At 32.5% G+C, this 20,133-nt stretch overlaps 2 protein-coding genes and 1 pseudogene across 2 annotated transcripts in view; all 3 read right to left on the bottom strand.

Moving 5' to 3' along the window:
* The window catches only part of LOC126702706 (MLO-like protein 1), a 34,866-nt gene extending 33,975 nt beyond the window's left edge, over positions 1-891 (bottom strand). The window contains exon 1 of the mRNA XM_050401529.1: positions 536-891. Within this exon, the coding sequence (XP_050257486.1) occupies positions 536-655 (120 nt within the window). The 5' untranslated portion in view covers positions 656-891. The remainder of the gene's footprint in view (positions 1-535) is intronic.
* The window catches only part of LOC126702704 (MLO-like protein 1), a 98,830-nt gene extending 97,808 nt beyond the window's left edge, over positions 1-1,022 (bottom strand). The window contains exon 1 of the mRNA XM_050401524.1: positions 885-1,022. The gene's annotated coding sequence lies outside the window, so the exon portion shown is untranslated. The remainder of the gene's footprint in view (positions 1-884) is intronic.
* Positions 1-20,133, bottom strand: part of LOC126702707 (MLO-like protein 1) — a 95,906-nt pseudogene that overhangs the window by 33,975 nt on the left and 41,798 nt on the right.

Below are 20,133 nucleotides of genomic sequence, written 5' to 3'. Positions count from 1 at the left end.
TTTACTATTGGTAATTTTTGTTGTTGAATTATTTCTTTTGTGCACGTATATTTTGTTTTAGATTTTAGATCTATAAATTCTTTTATAGTCACTAAACTAAGGAAAATACTAGCGCTATAACTTTTTTTATAAATTATTAATGTAATAAGTGGTTACTTATAAGTAAAAAAATAATGTGAGCAGTGGATTCATGTGTGAACCAATAAGAATTTGCTATCAAAACAATTTGTAAAAATGTTGTAAAATTTTTTGTAAGTATAATATTACCCTTAAAAGAATAATGATATTGTTTAACAGAAAAAATTGTAATTTTATAGAACAAAATTACTAAAATTAGTACACATATGTATATAATAATATTTAAAAAAAAAAAAATCAGGGGGCCGTTGGCCGTTGCCCCTCAGTCCAAAGCTAGCTACGTCCCTGATTATGAATAATTAATGATGATCAGTTTACCAAAGTAGTCTAAGACTAATAAGGAAATTGAAATGAAGGATGCAGAAAAGAGATTGACATGCACAAATACTAGACATGCCTTGCCAGTGTAGTGAAGGAGACGTTCAGCGGCGAGAGAGATGGCGATGATAACAAAGCACACAACAGCAACAACCCACGTTGGGGTGTACTCCAAAATTGGGCCTTCTTCAGCTGCCATCTTTCTCTGTCTCTCTCTCTACCTAAAATCTAATTAACCAAAAATGATGATATTGATGATATATATAGTGCAGTACTCTCACTCTTTTCTCTCCTAGAAATAATTCTTGTCTTTGAAACAAGAAAATGGAATTAAAAGAATATATAGAATCATAATAAGAAGAGTGGGATGGAGGAGCTGTAAAGCAGCTGGTGGGATTATCAAGCTGCCACTGCCATTTTAGAAAAACCTTATGGGCCAAAATGAAAATTAAATGTGAAAATTTATGGGGTTTGGCCCTTTAAAGGCTAAAGATTAAAATATGCTGACCGAGACCGACCGCCAATCAGTGCAAACATCAACTCCAAACAAATGAAAAACTAGGTTGACCCAACACAACACATGTTACGTTTATATAGGCAGTATGTAGATACCAACTGTTGGGTCCCATACCCACCCCGCTCCTAAGAGCATCCACAGCAGTGGAGCTAAATTTTTAGCAATTTAGCTCCACCAAAAGTTACTTTATCTATTTTACCTACACACATACTGCAGCAGTGGATCTATTTTAGCTTTCAGCATAATAAAATAATATAAACATCACAATAAAATATTATAACTACTACAATAAAATAATATATTCCACTACCAAAAAAAATATTACACCACCAACCTCAACCACCTCTACCATCAACCACAGACACAACCACCACCAACACCACCACCACCACCACCACCACCACTACCGGCAGTCCACAGCAAAAAAAAAAAAAAAAAAAAAACCACAACGAGCACAAGCCCACTGCCACAAACACAAACACAAGCCCACTTGCCCACAACAGATCGGAAAACATAAACACAAACCCACATCGGCGCTGGGTCTCGCAGAGAGAGGGTGGAGCTCGGTCGACGCTGGGCCTCGCAGAGAGAGGGTGGAGCTCGGTTGGCGTTGGGCAGTGAGGAGTGGTCGGCGCTGGGTTGGGCTTCGATCGGCGATCGGCGCTAGGCAGCGAGGAGTGGTCGGCGCTGGGCTGGGCTTCGATCAGCGATCGGTGCTGAGGAGTGGTCGACATTGGGCTGGGCTTCAATCGGCGATCGGCGCTAGGCAGCGAGGAGTGGTCGGCGCTGGGATGGACTTCGATCGGCGATCGGCGCTGGGTAGTGAGGAGTGGTCGGCGTTGGGCTTTGGAGCAACGGACTGAGCAGAGAGGTCGGTTTGATTAAAATGGAGGACTGGAAGAGGAAGAAAGAGGAAGAAAGAAGAGACACCGGAGAGAGAGAAAGAAAAAGAAAAAGGAAAAAATATTTTTTTAATAAAAGAGGAGAGAGGAATTTAATAAAATAATATTTTTTCTTTTAGATGTTATGAACAGTGCACATCTATTTATAGATGTGCACTGTAGCAATGGAGCTAAATTTTTTAGATTTAGCTCCACTGCTGCAGCAAGGTTTTTGGGTTTGAGGAGCTAAATTTTAGCATTATAGCATTTTAGCTCCACTGCTGCAAATGCTCTAATAACCATGAATCTCATCAAACTCTCAAAAGAACCTCTTTTTTTTTTTTTTTTTTTTTTTTTGGGACTACTTCTAGCCTAGGATTTTTTTTGGGGGCAAAATAACATCATTTTGCTAAAATTTTGTTAGTTGGTAGTGTTTCCAAACTATTTAGAGAACTAACATTTCGAGATTTTTAGACTTGAGTTCATTGTAACGACTCGAGTCTTAAAAACTCGAGTTCCATGTGCTTGCAGAGCTGAGGTGGATTTAAAATCCACGTGGAACTCGAGTTCCTGCTTTGAAAAACCCAAGAACAAAACCCACTCTCCACTTCCTTCTTCATTCTTCTTCTCCAACCCAAAAATCATGATCTCAGCATTGACACTGGAGTGGCTCTTAGAATTTATTTTAAAAAAAATGGAGAATCGGAGAAAAAGAGAGAAAGCAGAGACAAACCTGCGCCAAGAAGAATAGCCACCTTCCCAATCGGGAGATCCATCACCGATTCGTCACTGAGATGAGAATAGGTGGGGTGAGTTTGGTTTTTGTAGGTGACTTCATGAGGTGGGTTTGGTTTTGCCATGGGTATGGGTATCCTCCTCCGTTTCTCAAAAATGTAAAATTAAAAACAAGACTCGAGTCTTTGAGACTTGAGTTCTACGTGTATAAAAATTTCCACATCAACCTTCTAGAGCATCAAAATCGAGTGTGTGAGACTTGAGTTCCTTCATTGAAGTCAAGTCTAAGAAACTCAAGATGCTAATTTGCTAAAATGTTTCAAAAATATGATAACTAACGAAATTGTTGCTAAAATAATGCTAAATGGCAAAAAAAATCCTCTAACCTAAGGTTACCAGTTACCAGCAATGAAAGAAGGGGAGTGTATGCAAATTGCAAAGGCATTATTAGGCATCATCACCATTCAGCATCGTGATGATGGAGAAGGAATGAGAAAGAAAAACCATTAGGATTAGGTTTATATTTTAAATAATAATAAAAAGAAAGATAGAAAAGAACACGTATCATATATATTCATTTCACCCACAGTTCATTCGAAAAAGAAATGCATATTCATACATGAACATAAACACGAACATTTAATGATGCCTACACTACACTTTGTGTTTCCTTTTTACTCGTTTTTCCATTTTCTTTATTATAAAGTATTTGACTTTGTATCCATATCATATTTATACATACCAACACATATATCTTCACATGTTGGTTCTTAATTTCTGGTATGCTTAGATATTTGATGGAATATATATGGTTTGGGTTCTAAGTATGCATGGTATAACTCTAACCCAACTTTTTTTTTTCTTTTATAGTAACTCCAACTCAACTTTTATACATATAAAAGCATACTATTCATGTTGGCATGTGTATTATTGCCCTCGTTGCTAATATGTTGTCTTGTTTATTTGTGATTACTAGGCAAAGATGGAACAACTTATGACAACGGGGTCACAGTTGCAGGGAAACGACATTGAGGCTAGCATACTTTGGCAACCCAACGATGCATTTGGACAGGTCGTCGGTGTAGAGAGAGGTGGCCGTGTCAGAGGGGAAGGCTTTGGTCTAACCCCCTCTGGCAATCGTGCGAGGTCAATGGATGATAGTACGCCACCTCTAACATCTACTGAAACTGACCAAAGGGTTATCGAGTTGTCTACTCAAGTAGAAGCAATGAGGTTAATGCGGAGGATGTTGACTTCACTATGCCCATCGTTTCCCAGTATGTTTATGGTAAGAAGTTTGAATACAAAGTATGTGCATTTTTGTTCTTGTTTGTATGGTGATTCGTGAGTTGTCATGAAGTTCTGTGATGCAAAATAATCAAATGAAATTTTGTTTGAAAATGGTTTATGGATAATTTATGAAGTTAATGGGTTATTGGATAGTATATGATGCTTTTTTTTTTGTTTGTCTGTGTGTGTAGGTGATTGGTGAGTTTTGATTTGATGAATTTTTCTATGAAATGGGTTAATTGGGTGGCCATGTCTTTGGAAAACTTTTTCTGTTTGCTAAATATTGTTGGTCATCTCCTCTATCCAAATAAAGATTCTTTTTAGTTATTTTACCAAAAAATAATAGTAATAAAGATTCTTTTTGTTTATCATTTATAATTACTTCTTTTACTATCTAATTTAGATTGTATTAGTGTTTATTTATTTATTAGTGGGAGGGTGTCATGTGAGTTCAGGTCTATTTTGCTTGATGTGTTATGACTTTATGGACTGATTAGTAGTGTGATTGAAGATGAGAATCAAGTGCTGTAATGAGGTGTAGGAATATACCAAGGTTGTAAGTAAATGAGTGATCAGAGAGAGGACAATATGCCCAAGTAGTGGCCCAGAATTTGACAAGAACTTTTAAAGAGAAAATATCTATGTGTAGCAAATAGGAACAACTAAGTTACCCATTGAGTTAATCTAGTAATTTTTAGGTTCATATGATCTAATGTCCTGAGTTTAAATCTTTTAAACGCTTGATTATTACAACCACCTCAAATAGAGGAAAAACAAAATTATTTGTCCCTGAATTATTGCAAGCAACAAAGTGAGGTAAACTCATTCATTCCAAAAATGAAATTAAGTTTGTTTAGAGTTTAGACTCAGTCTTATTAATACAATATGGTAAATTCATGGGTTTTTAGAAGTTATCTTGAATTTAAAGTCACCCCATAAGTATTTTTTTGTAAATATTTTTTTATGTTGTTTATTAAATCCTCATTTTAACTTATTTTAGTTATTAACTATATTGCGGCTTTGTGACTGGGAGCTTGGAAAACATTTTCCTTTTCTTTGTATTGATGGTTGTTTCGTACTTATTTGTAAGTAATCACTTATTGAATCTTTTGCATAAATTGCTCACCAATCACTTTTTGAGAAATTTATTGAGACTAATACCCAATTGATATGCTTAGCTAAAATCAGTCATTTTGAGTGTGTTTTAATTGCTAATGTGGCACTTGGTAGTAATACTAGTGATATTGTGTCATTCAGCTACTAACTCTGTTGTTTAGTACACTAATCCATTGTGTGTTTCTTAATTCGTAGGATGAGGATGGTGATGGTGATAGTGATGGTGATTCTACAATGGATATCCAGTCTCCCGGTGCTCAGCACTTATCATTTGATGATACGCAGTAGGCGATACTTTGGGCACCTATTTTGGAGTAGTTACTATGACATTTTGATATTTATAATAAAGTTTCAAACTTTGGTATATATATATATATATATATATACACGCATCATAGTTGGAAACTTTATTATAACATTCTAGACAATTAGAATGTATTCTTTTGTGCAGGACATTCTATATAGTTAGAATTTATTCTTTTGTGTAGGACATTGTACATAGTTGTTTAGAATGTATTATTTTGTGTATAAAATTCTAGACATTTGGGATGTAATATTGATATGGTGTAATTAAATATATTTAGTTTCTTGGTTTAATGTGGTATTGCATTTGCTATTGAAAAATATGAATTGTGGTTCATTACCGTTGCTATAAAATAGGTATTGGAAAATATGTATTTTAGGTATATTACAGGTACTAAAAAAATTATAATTTAAAAAAGAAAAAAGAAAAAAGACCTATACCAGTGCTTTTGAAAACGCTGGCATAGGCCTTTTAAATTATATTCATTCAAGACCTATATTAGCGCTTTTGAGAACATTGGAATAGGTATAACCTATGCCAGCACTTCCAAAAGCGCTGGTATAGGCCATTTAAATTTTATTCATTCAAGACCTATACCAGTGCTTTTGAGAATGCTGGAATAGGTGATGCCTATGCCAGCACTTTCAAAAGCACTGGTATAGGTCTTTTAAATTATATTCATTCAAGACCTATACCAGTGCTTTTAGGAATGCTGGAATAGGTGTTGCCTATGCTAGCGCTTTTGAAAGTGCTGGTATAGACCTTTTAAATTATATTCATTCAAGACCTATACCAACGCTTTTGAAAGCGCTGGTATAGATCTTGAATGGATTTAATTTAAAAGGTCTATACCAGCACTTTCAAAAGCGTTGGTATAGGGCATATGCCTTTCTTGGCAGTTTTGAAAAGCCCTGGTACATGTCTGGCGACCCTATACCGACTTTCACTATGCAACGGTTTGAAGTGTTGGGAAAAAAAAACGTTGGGATAGGAATTTTGACCATATCCCAGCGCTTTCTTGGGCTATCCTAGCGGTTTTGAAAACGCTGTGATAGCCCCGTTTTTTTTGTAGTGGTTTCTTTGCTAAACAACACAGATGCTCCCACCGCTACTATAATAACATTTTTTTTTTTGTTTCGATCATATGTTTATATTAACAAATTTATCGGATTGTATGAACGCATTAATGATCTTCCAATTTTTATTTTAATATATAAGAGCATCATTAAAACAAAAGAGTGCTAGCTAGCTAGCCGTTTTAATATATTATTATTTAGTGTGTGTATATATATATATGGAATTATATATGATTGTACGACAAAGCAACATACACGTACATAGAAACCAGATTCTTCCCGGTTACACTCTAATATTCATTTCAATTTGCAAAAGGACATGTTTCTCAATTTTTTTTTTAAAGAAAAATTTGTAATTCACAAGTGTTCTTAATTCACACTTCATTTTAATACCCAAAATCTACCCCTTTTTACACCCCCACAAACATTTTATTTAATGAAAAGCACAAACTTTAGATGTTGTTGGATGCAGTATATTAAATTCAAACATGCGGTTACATTGACCAATAAGTTGTATGGCTGAATTTAATTTTCCTTGAATAAAAATAACATCGTTTCAACTTTATTAGCTCAAGTTAAATTCAATGCATCTGTCCCATTCTTTTCCTTGTTTGCTTTTCTAACGAGTTGTTTTCTAATCTTTGAACACCATACCCTACCGACCATACATAGATATGAAATCTCCCTACTTTATATATAGGTCCAAGGAATCCCTAAAAAAAATGGAATTACCAAAAACATTAGGGCTTTTTTAGTAAGTTACTGATTGCAAACATTACATGATTCTATCTTGATAGGCCAAAAACGTATTGACCCCTTGTGATAAATTAATTGATTGATTAGCCAAGTTTATTAATTAATCAAATTAACATGCAATGTATGTGGTAGCACAAACAAATCACCAATTAAACTAAGTATGCAGTGGAAAATAAATTGACACGGTGATTTGTTTACGAATGGGGAAAACCTACACGGCAAAAACCCCACTGGGTGATTTTAAGGTCACCACTCCTGAGAATCTACTATTATCAAAACAAGCGGTTACAAGTAAAGGAATCACAGTACCTTATACCAACCTACAGTTGAACCCTTACCCCAATACCTAATTGGACTTGTTCTATAGTGACAATCTCTCCTTTTTAATGCATGGCTCCCAGTATGTGACTAACTAATTACGCAGATCCCAATATGCGTCTAGATCACCAAATTGAGAAGGATGTTGGCTGCAAAGTTCTTCAATTCATCACACGATGAAGATCATGAAGTTGGTTGGCCACAAAACCCTATGGTGTACAAACACAGAGCTTCTTCAAGAGAAAGAAGAACTATGGCAAACTAGGTTTCCGCTCACAATTTGCATGAACAAGACTTGTGCAACTTGTGTGTAACCTATTACGACCCTCAAAATAATCTTTATATATGTTTAGAGTTGTGAGAAAAGAAATCCCAAACATATACCCACGGATTGGATGAAAACAGAATAAAAAATCTGAATTTCATAAACCTCGATAGATAGCCATCTATCGAGCTAGTTGTCGAGTCACGGGCTTCAGCAGCTTTTAAATCTCAATAGATGCTAGCTGTCGAGTTTTAAAATCCTGCACTTTCTCACTTGATTCTTGGATAGACTTGCATGGCTTTAACACTTGAACTTGAAACCTTGTTTCTTGAAGCATTAAACACATCCTAGATCTACCTAATTACAAGTAAAGTAACTACATTTTTTTTTTCAAGAAAATGAATAGAACTCTCCCTTCATGTTCATGCTGAATTTAATGTTCATATTTGTATCTTTTGCAATACTTAATAAGTTGTTTACTCATTTTGTGAATTATCAATTGCAGTTAAAAAAAGTATAATCACAATACAATTCAATTAAACTAACATGAAAAATTAAATCTATTAGATTAAAAAATAATGGACATCTGTAAACGTTGTGTACACTCCAAACGTTGTGTACATTCCAAAGTGAGATCTCTTCATCACAATTATGAAGGCAGACCAAGCCATTGCAGTAATCCATGATGGTGGTCACCTTTTTTCGACGACGACCTTACAGCGTTGGGTAAATTTCCATGGCCTTAGGCAAGCAAATTTCATTATCATGGCGGAAAAGTAAGGACCGAAAGCTTGGTTTTTGGTCAATTATTATGGTGCAATCTCTGTCCCTGTTGATGGAGCGCTTGAAGTGGGTATTGATGAATCCAGGCTTTGATTAGTTTGGCCCATGGCTTTGAAACGCAGAAAAAACGTACCACACTCTTGACCGCTAATTTGCTTAGAATGGATTTTGTTTGCAGCGAAGAAGTGATAGAGTTAGGGACAGATTTCTCTGTTATATATATGTGCTTTGGGAATGGTTTTTTTTTTTTTTTTTGATAAGATTGAATGGAGGTTTAGTGATAGGAGAAAGGCGAACGGAGATTGTGTGAGAATGGCACCTCTGATCGCTTACTTCTTTCTCATCTAAGTTTTGGATTTTGATTTTGGGGAAGGAGATGGTTTTGATTTTTGGGTTTCTGAGAAGAGAGAGGAGTTACGGGTTTTAATTTTAGTTTTTAGAAGAAAATTGGGTTTTGTTTTGTGCTAAACGGTGTTTTGGCGCTACCGAAATAGTATAACATTTTGCTTTTTTAACTTATATGTGGCAGATTTTTAGACTGGCAGTTATCCTATGTGTCAGCATGGCCTTAATTGCAAGAAAAGACTTCTAGTATTATATATAGTATATGATATATAAAAGTGGAAAAAAAAAAAAAAAAACCATGCCTACCTTCTACTAAACCCATATATTTTTCAAAATCCTAGAAACTGTAATTGAATAGAAAACAAAAAAGGGGGAAAAAAACATGCCTACCTTCTGAATTATTTGTTGTTGTAGAGATGGAAAAGGATAGCTTCTGAATCACCTGTTGTTGTAGAGGATGAATAAAGTTTTTTAGTTTTCACTGTTGTAGAGAACGAATAGAGTTTTTAAGGTTTCAATTTTTTTTTCCCGCTTCCTTTTGGATTTTCTTTTTTTGTATGCTTGTTGGTTTGGAACTCGCTATTTTGATCAATGTGTATATGGAGTTGCAGCGAAGAGATGGAAGTCAGAATGAGTCTGAACTTTCGATCGGGAAATATGGCGTTTGGGTTTTTTTTTTTTTTGGATAAGCGGGTTTGTGATTTTATAAATACATTTGATGAAATTGAGTCTCTCCAAAAGAATTTAAGCATAGATTAAAAATTCATTATTTTTGACAATTTTTCTATTGATTCCTATATAATTGATTTGTGTAGACATCAATTTTCTCCCCTGCCAAAAGTCCGACTTATTTTAGGTTGAAATTTCATTGATTAATACTTGTTTACAAAATTCAAGGATCATTAAGTTGGAATGGGCCCCTTATTGACCTAACCAATTGGAATAAGATGAAATTTCTTCCCATCCACACTAAATGTTGTGCACACACCAAACTTTTTTTGCATCTCATAATGATATGTTGTGGAAAGGTGTCATCCAAGTCCAACATGATTGAGAGTTGTAGTTGAGACAATGGCCTAGAAGCTTTACTATTCAATGCTTTGCAAGAAAAATTCAAGACTCATTTGATGTAACAGGAAACAATGGAATTTGACACTATATACATTGAGGTTTGTTTTTGATGTTGTAAAATTGTTATAGGTACTAAAAACTCTAGTTTTATTAGTTTGCCAGTCATGTTCTATAAGCGTGACAAGTCTAAAATGGAAAACTTTTAGGTTCCTACAATAAATGTTTTTGAGAGAAAATTGTGAGCCCCCTCAACCTATTGGGACCCTCCTATTTATAAAAAGGAAAAAGGGTCCAATATTCCTGAGTGTGACTTAGTTACATGGAATTTTTGTGCAATTGTGCCTAGATTTATCTTAAAATTTTAATTATAATTTTAAACTCTAATTTGGAGATTTTTATATGATTTTAGTAGACATATTAGCCACCAAAAAAAAAAAAAAAAAAAAACGCAGGTAGTGTTATTAAAGAAATTTGTACTTTCATATTATAAATTACATATGGGCAATGCTGTGTTGTCATTTGTGATTGTGGTATGAATAAGCGGTTTGTTGTTTGGGCGACTGATTGAGGCAAAGCAATTGACCATATTAAAGGGGTTTAGCAACTTTTTCTTTCTCCTTTACCATTAATGGTATGCTGTAAGTACATTTTTTCTTCAAGAGAATGAATAGAAATCTCCTTTCATGTTCATGCTCATTTTAATGTTCATATTTGTATCTTTTGAAATACTCAATAAGTTGTTTACTCATTTTGAGAATTATCAATTGTAGTTACAAAAATTATAAACACAATACTATTCAATTAAACTAACATGAAAAATAAAATCTATTAGATTTAAAAAAAATGGACATGAGTAAACGTTGTGTACACTCCAAATTTTTTTTTTTGCATCCAATAATGATACGTTGTGGAAAGGTGTCGTCCAAGTCCAACATGATTGAGAGTTGTAGTTGAAAATATGGTCCAGAAGCTTTACTATTCAATGCTTTGCAAGAAAAATTAAACACTCATTTGATGTAACAGGAGACAATGGAATTTGACATTGTATATATTGGGATTTGTTCTTGATGTTGTGAAATTGCTATAGGTACTAAAAACTCTAGTTTTATTAGTTGGCAAGTCATGTTCTTTAAGTGTGACATGTCTACAATGGAAAACTTTTATATTCCTACAATAAATGTTCTGGAGAGATAATTGTTAGCCCCCTCGTCCCATTGGGACCCTCCTATTTATACAAAGGAAAAATGGACCAATATTCTTGAGTGTGACTTAGTTACTTGGAATTTTTATGCAATTGTGCCTAGATTTGTTTTAAAATTTTAATTATAATTTTAAACTCTAATTTGGAGATTTTTATATGATTTTAGTAAAGACATATTAGCCAATAAATAAAAAAAATAAAAAAATAAAAAGAAGGTAGTGCTATTAAAGAAATTTGTACTTTCGGATTAGAAATGACATATGGGCAATGCTGCGTTGTCATTTGTGGTTGTGGTATGAATAAGAGGTATGTTGTTTGGGCGACTAATTGAGGCAAAGCAATTAACCATATTAAAGGGGTTTAGCAACTTTTTGTTTCTCCTTTACCATTTGTGGTATGTATATGCCTTTTTCACATATGCTTAAGTGAAGTACCCATTAGGATTTTCCTTAACTATGATATACATATTAATTTTGTTTTTAAAGGAAGTCCTATATTTATTAAATGATATATTCATATACACTACCATGTAGCTGATTTGGCACCTGAAAAGGTTCAAGTTGCGGGGTTAACAGTATATTGTAATTATTTCTAAAAAAGGAAAAAGATAATTGTTTTCCTTGAGCTAAAGCAGTTGTGATGGAAGTGTGGAGTGGATGGTTTTTTTTAGTCCTTGAGTATTTTGGGTTGTTTCGAATAAGTAATGGCTCATGTTAGGCTCCTAAAATTTTTGGTTTATTGAATCTGCTATCTATAACGTGATTCTTTTTTACGTAATAAAGTTTGGAATTTTCTGCAACTACATTTTTTCTTGAAGAAAATGAATAGAAATCTCCCTTCATGTTCATTCTCATTTTAATGTTCATATTTGTGTCTTTTGCAATACTCAATAAGTTGTTTACTCATTTTGTGAATTATAAATCATAGTTAAAAAAAAATATAAACACATTACAAATCAATTAAACTAACATGAAAAATTAAATCTATTAGATTAAAAAAAAAGGACATGAGTAAACGTTGTGAACACTCCAAATTTTTTTGTATCTCATAATGATACGTTGTGGAAAGGTTTCATCCAAGTCCAACATGATTGAGAGTTGTAGTTGAGATTATGGCCCAGAAGCTTTAATATTCAATGCTTTGCATGAAAAATTAAAGACTCATTTGATGTAACAGGAGACAATGGAATTTGACACTGTTTACATTGGGGTTTGTTTTTGATGTTGTGAAATTGCTATAGGTACTAAAAACTCAAGTTTTATTAGTTTACAGGTCATGTTCTTTAAGTGTGACAAGTCTACAATGGAAAACTTTTATGTTCCAATAATAAATGTTTTTGAGAGAAAATTGTTAGCCGTTTCATCCCATTGGGACCCTCCTATTTATACAATGGAAAAATGGTCCAATATTCCTAAGTGCGACTTTGTTACATGGAATTTTTGTGCAATTGTGCCTAGATTTGTTTTAAAATTTTAATTACAATTTTAAACTCTAATTTGGAGATTTTTATATGATTTTAGTAAGAGACATATTTGCCACCAAAAAAAAAAAAAAAAAAAAAACAAGGTAGTGCTATTAAAGAAATTTGTACTTTCAGATTAGAAATTACATATGGGCAATGCTGCGTTGTCATTTGTGGTTGTGGTATGAATAAGCAGTTTGTTATTTGGGTGACTAATTGAGGCAAAGCAATTGACCATATTAAAGGAGTTTAGTAGTTTTTCTTTCTCCTTTACCATTAATGGTATGCTGTAAGTACATTTTTTCTTCAAGAAAATGAATAGAAATCGCTCCTTATGTTCATGCTCATTTTAATGTTCATATTTGTATCTTTTGCAATATTCAATAAGTTGTTTATTCATTTTGAGAATTATCAATTGTAGTTAAAAAAATTATAAACACAATACTATTCAATTAAACTAACATGAGAAATAAAATCTATTAGGTTTTTAAAAAAACGGACATGAGTAAACGTTGTGTACACTCCAAATTTTTTTTACATCCGATATTGATACGTTGTGGAAAGGTGTCGTCCAAGTCCAACATGATTGAGAGTTGTAGTTGAGACAATGGTCCAGAAGCATTACTATTCAATGCTTTGCAAGAAAAATTAAAGACTCATTTGATGTAAGAGGAGACAATGGAATTTGACACTGTATATACTGAGGTTTGTTCTTGATGTTGTGAAATTTCTATAGGTACTAAAAACTCTAGTTTTATTAGTTTGCAAGCCATGTTCTTTAAGTGTGATATGTCTACAATGGAAAACTTTTATGTTCCTACAATAAATGTTTTGGAGAGATAATTGTTAGCCACCTCGTCCCATTGGGACCCTCCTATTTATACAAAGGAAAAATGGACCAATATTCCTGAGTGTGACTTAGTTGCGTGAAATTTGTGTGCAATTGTGCCTAGATTTGTTTTAAAATTTTAATTATAATTTTAAACTCCAATTTGGAGATTTTTATATGATTTTAGTAAAGACATATTAGCCACAAAAAAAGAAAAAAAAGAAAAAAAAGAAGGTAGAGCTATTAAAGAAATTTGTACTTTCGGATTAGAAATTACATATGGGCAATGCTGTGTTGTTATTTGTGGTTTTGGTATGAAGAAGAGGTATGTTGTTTGGGTGAATGATTGAGGCAAAGCAATTAACTATATTAAAGGGGTTTAGCAAATTTTTCTTTCTCCTTTACCATTTGTGGTATGTATATGCCTTTTTCACATATGCTCAAGTGAAGTACCCATTAGGATTTTCCTTAATTATGATATACATATTAATTTTTTTTAAAGGAAGTCCTATACTTATTCAATGAGATATATATATATATATATATATATATATATATATTTGTCGAGAGCCATGTAGCAGAATTGGCACCTCCCTAGGCACTTGGTGCCTGGGGTCTAAGAGAGAAAAGATTCAAGTTACGGGGTTAACAATATATTGAAATTATTTCTAAAAAAAGAAGAAGAGATAAGTGTTTTCCTTGACCAAAAGCAGTTGTGATGGTAGTGTGGAGTGGATGGTTTTTTTTTTAGTCCTTGAGTATTTTGGGTTGTTTCAACTTAGTAATGGCTCCTCTTAGGGTCCAAAATTTTTTAGTTTATTGATTCTGCTATCTATAACTTGATTGTTCTTTACCTAATAAAGTTTGGAATTTTCTGTAAGTACATTTTTTCTTCAAGAAAATGAATAGAAATCTCCCTTCATGTTCATGCTCATTTTAATGTTCATATTTGTATCTTTTGCAATACTCAATAAGTTGTTTACTTATTTTGTGAATTATCAATTATAGTTAAAAAAAAAAAGTATAAACACAATACAATTCAGTTAAACGAACATGAAAAATTAAATCTATTAAATTAAAAAAAAATGGACATGAGTAAACGTTGTGTACACTCCAATTTTTCTTTTGCATCACATAATGATAAGTCGTGGAAAGGTGTCATCCAAGTCCAACATGATTGAGAGTTGTAGTTGAGATTATGGCCCAGAAGCTTCCCTATTTAATGCTTTGCATGAAAAATTAAAGACTTATTTGATGTAACAGGAGACAATGGAATTTGACACTGTACACACTGGGGTTTGTTGTTGATACTGTGAAATTGCTATATGTACTAAAAACTCTAGTTTTATTAGTTTGCAAGTTATGTTCTTTAAGTTTGACAAGTCTACAATGGAAAACTTTTACGTTCCAACAATAAATGTTTTTGAGAGAAAATTGTTAGCCCTTTCATCCCATTGGGACCCTCCTATTTATACAATGGAAAAATGGTCCAATATTCCTGATTGTAACTTAGTTACATGGAATTTTTGTGCAATTGTGTCTAGATTTGTTTTAAAATTTTAATTATAATTTTAAACTCTAATTTGGAGATTTTTATATGATTTTAGTAGACATATTAGCCACCAAAAAAAAAAAAAAAAAAACTGCAGGTAGTACTATTAAAGAAATTTGTACTTTTAGATTAGAAATTACATATGGGCAATGCTGCATTGTCATTTCTGGTTGTGGTATGAATAAGCGGTTTGTTATTTGGGTGACTGATTGAGGCAAAGCAATTGACCATATTAAAGGAGTTTAGCAACTTTTTCTTTCTCCTTTACCATTAATGGTATGCTGTAAGTACATTTTTTCTTCAAGAAAATGAATAGAAATCTCCCTTCATGTTCATGCTCATTTCAATGTTCATATTTGTATGTTTTGCAATATACAATATGCTGTTTATTCATTTTGAGAATTATCGATTGTAGTTAAAAAAATTATAAACACAATACTATTCAATTTAACTAACATGAAAAATAAAATCTATTAGATTTTAAAAAAATGGACATGAGTAAACGTTGTGTACACTCCAAATTTTTTTTGCATCCAATAATGATACGTTGTGGAAAGGTGTTGTCCAAGTCCAACATGATTGAGAGTTGTAGTTGAGACTATGGTCCAGAAGCTTTACTATTCAATGCTTTGCAAGAAAAATTAAAGACTCATTTGATGTAACAGGAGACAATGGAATTTGACACTATATACACTAGGGTTTGTTCTTGATGTTGTAAAATTGCTATAGGTACTAAAAACTCTAGTTTTATTAGTTTGCAAGCCATGTTCTTTAAGTGTGACATGTCTACAATGGAAAACTTTTATGTTCCTACAATAAATGTTTTGGAGAGATAATTGTTAGCCCCCTTGTCCCATTGGGACCCTCCTATTTATACAAAGGAAAAATGGACCAATTTTCCTGAGTGTGACTTAATTGCATGGAATTTTTGAGCAATTGTGCCTAGATTTGTTTTAAAATTTTAATTATAATTTTAAACTCTAATTTGGAGATTTTTATATGATTTTAGTAAAGACATATTAGCCACAAAAAAAAAAAAAAAAAGAAGGTAGAGCTATTAAAGAAATTTGTACTTTCGGATTAGAAATTACGTATGGGCAATGTTGTGTTGTCATTTGTGGTTTTGGTATGAATAAGAGGTATGTTGTTTGGGCGAATGATTGAGGCAAAGCAATTAACCATATTAAAGGGGTTTAGCAAATTTTTCTGTCTCCTTTACCATTTGTGGTATGTATATGCCTTTTTCACATATGCTCTAGTGAAGTACCCAATAGGATTTTCATTAATTATGATATACATATTAATTTTTTTAAAGGAAGTCCTATATTTATTAAATGATATATATATATATATATATATGTCTAGAGCCATGTAGCAGAATTGGCACCTCCCCAAGCACTTTGTGCTTGGGGTCTAAGAGCGAAAATGTTCAAGTTGCGGGGTTAACAGTATATTATAATTATTTCTAAAAAAAAAAAAAAGAGATAATTGTTTTCCTTGACCAAAAGCAGTTGTGATGGTAGTGTGGCGTGGATAGTTTTTTTTAGTCCTTGAGTATTTTGGGTTGTTTCAAATTAGTAATGGCTCCTCTTAGGGTCCAAAATTTTTTGGTTTATTGATTCTGCTATCTATAACTTGATTGTTCTTTACCTAATAAAGTTTGGAATTTTCTGTAAGTACATTTTTTCTTCAAGAAAATGAATAGAAATCTCCCTTCATGTTCATGCTCATTTTAATGTTCATATTTGTATCTTTTGCAATACTCAATAAGTTGTTTGCTTATTTTGTGAATTATCAATTATAGTTATAAAAAAAAAAGTATAAACACAATACAATTCAATTAAACAAACATGAAAAATTAAATCTATTAGATTAAAAAAAAAATGGACATGAGTAAACGCTGTGTACACTCCAATTTTTTTTTGCATCTTATAATGATACGTTGTGGAAAGGTGTCACCCAAGTCCAACATGATTGAGAGTTGTAGTTGAGATTATGGCCCAGAAGCTTCACTATTTAATGCTTTGCATGAAAAATTAAAGACTCATTTGATGTAACAGGAGACAATGGAATTTGACACTGTATACACTGGGGTTTGTTGTTGATGCTGTGAAATTGCTATAGGTACTAAAACCTCTAGTTTTATTAGTTTGCAAGTCATGTTCTTTAAGTTTGACAAGTCTACAATGGAAAACTTTTATGTTCCAATAATAAATGTTTTTGAGAGAAAATTGTTAGCCGTTTCATCACATTGGGACCCTCCTATTTATACAATGGAAAAATGGTCCAATATTCTTGAGTGTGACTTTGTTACATGGAATTTTTGTGCAATTGTGCTTAGATTTGTTTTAAAAATTTAATTACAATTTTAAACTCTAATTTGGAGATTTTTATATGATTTTAGTAAGAGACATATTTGCCACAAAAAAATAAAAAATAAAAAAAGAAGAAGGTAGTGCTATTAAAGAAATTTATACTTTCATATTAGAAATTACAATTGGGCAATGCTACATTGTCATTTGTGGTTATGGTATGAATAAGCGGTATATTGTTTGGGCAAATGATGAGGCAAAGCAATTAATATTATTAAAGGGGTTTAGCAGCTTTTTCTTTAGCCTTTACCTTTTGTGGTATGTATATGCCTTTTATAACATAAGCTCAAGTGAAGTACCCATTAGGATTTCCCTTAATTATGATAAACATATTAATTTTTTTTAAAGGAAGTTCTATATTTATTAAATGATATATATATATATATATATATATATATATATATAATGAGAGCAATGTAGCTGAATTGGCACCTCCCCACGCACAAAGTGTCTGGAGTCTAAGAGAGAAATGGTTCAAGTTGCGGGGTTAACAGTATACTGTGATTATTTCTATAAAAAAAAATTGTTTTTCTTGAGCTAAAGCAGTTGTGATGGAAGTGTGGAGTGGATGGTTTTGTTTTTAGTCCTTGAGTATTTTGGGTTGTTTCAAATGAGTAATGGCTCCTCTTAGGGTCCTAAAACACAATACAATTCAATTAAACTAATATGAAAAATTAAATCTATTAGATTAAAAAAAAAATGGACATTTGTAAACATTGTGTGCACTCCAAATTTTTTTTGCATCTCATAATGATATGTTGTGGAAAGGTGTCATCCAAGTCTAACATGATTGAGAGTTGTAGTTGAGACTATGGATCAGAAACTTTATTATTCAATGCTTTGCAAGAAAAATTAAAGACTCATTTGATGTAACAGGAGACAATGGAATTTAACACTGTATACACTAGGGTTTGTTCTTGATGTTGTGAAATTGCTATAGGTACTAAAAACTGTAGTTTTATTAGTTTGCAAATCATGTTCTTTAAGCGTGACATGTCTACAATGAAAACTTTTATGTTCCTACAATAAATGTTTTTGAGAGAAAATTTTTAACCCCCTAATCCCATTGGGACCCTCCTATTTATACAAAGGAAAAAGGGTTCAATATTCCTGAGTGTGACTTAGTTTCATGGAATTTTTGTGCAATTGTGCCTAGATTGGTTTTAAAATTTAATTATAATTTTAAACTCTAATTTGGAGATTTTTATATGATTTTAGTAAAGAAATATTAGCCATAAAAAAAAGGTAGAGAAATTAAAAAAAAAAAAAAATCTGTACTTTTAGATTTGAAGTTACATATGGGCAATGCAGCATTGTCGTGTGTGGTTGTGGTATGAATAAGCGGTAAGTTGTTTGGGCGACCGGTTGAGGCAAAGCAATTAAGCATATTAAAGGGGTTTAGCAACGTTTTCTTTCTCCTTTACCATTTGTGGTATGTATATACCTTTTTCACATATGCTCAAGTGAAGTACCCATTATGATTTCCCTTAATTATGATAAACATATTAGTTTTTTTTTAAAGGAAGTTCTATATTTATTAAATGATATATATATATATATATATATTTATATATCGAGAGCCATGTAGTTGAATTGGCACCTCCCCATGTACAAAGTGTCAGGGATCTAAGAGAGAAAAGATTCAAGTTGTGGGGTTAACAGTATATTGTAATTATTTCTTAAAAAAAAAAAAAAAGATGGGAGTGTGGAGTGGATTGTTTTTTTTTTTTAAGTCCTTGAGTATTTTGGGCTGTTTCAAATGAGTAATGGCTCCTCTTACGCTCCTAAAATTTTTGGTTTATTGATTCTGCTATCTATAACATGATTCTTCTTTACCTAATAAAGTTTGGAATTTTCTGTAAGAACATTTTCTCTTTAAGAAAATGAATAGAAATCTCCCTTCATGTTCATGTGCATTTTAATGTTCTTATTTGTATCTTTTGCAATACTCAATAAGTTGTTTACTCATTTTGTGAATTATCAATTATAGTTAAAAAAAAAAGTATAAACATAACACAATTCAATTAAACTAACATGAAAAATTAAATCTATTAGATTAAAATAAATTTGACATGAGTGAATGTTGTGTACACTCCAAATTTTTTTTGCATCCAATAATGATACATTGTGGAAAGGTGCCGTCCAAGTCCAACATGATTGAGAGTTGTAGTTGAGACTATGGCCCAGAAGTTTTACCATTCAATGTTTTGCAAGAAAAATTAAAGACTCATTTGATGTAACAAGAGACAATGGAATTTGACACTCTATACATTGGGGTTTGTTATAGATGTTGTGAAATTGCTACAGGTACTAAAAACTCTAGTTTTATTAGTTTGCCAGTCATGTTCTTTAAGCGTGACAAGTCTACAATGAAAAACTTTTTTGTTCCTACAATAAATGTTTTTGAGAGAAAATTGTTAGCCCTGTCGTCCCATTGGGACCCTTCTATTTATACAAAGGAAATATGGTCCAATATTCCTGAGTGTGACTTAGTTACATGTGCAATTGTGCCTAGATTTGTTTTAAAAATTTAATTATAATTTTAAACTCTAATTTGGAGATTTTCATTTGATTTTAGTAAAGACATATTAGCCACCAAAAAAGAAAAAAGAAAAACGAAGGTAGCACTATTAAAGAAATTTGTACTTTCAGATTAGAAATTACATATGGGCAATGCTGCGTTGTCATTTGTGGTTGTGGTATGAATAAGCGGTTTCGTTGTTTGGGTGGCTGATTAAGGCAAAGCAATTGACCATATTAAAGGGGTTTAGCAACTTTTTCTTTCTCCTTTACCATTAGTGGTA

This window comes from Quercus robur, chromosome 10, assembly GCF_932294415.1.
Source record: "Quercus robur chromosome 10, dhQueRobu3.1, whole genome shotgun sequence".
Taxonomy (NCBI): Eukaryota; Viridiplantae; Streptophyta; class Magnoliopsida; order Fagales; family Fagaceae; genus Quercus; species Quercus robur.
This window is presented reverse-complemented; position numbering and strand designations above follow the sequence as displayed.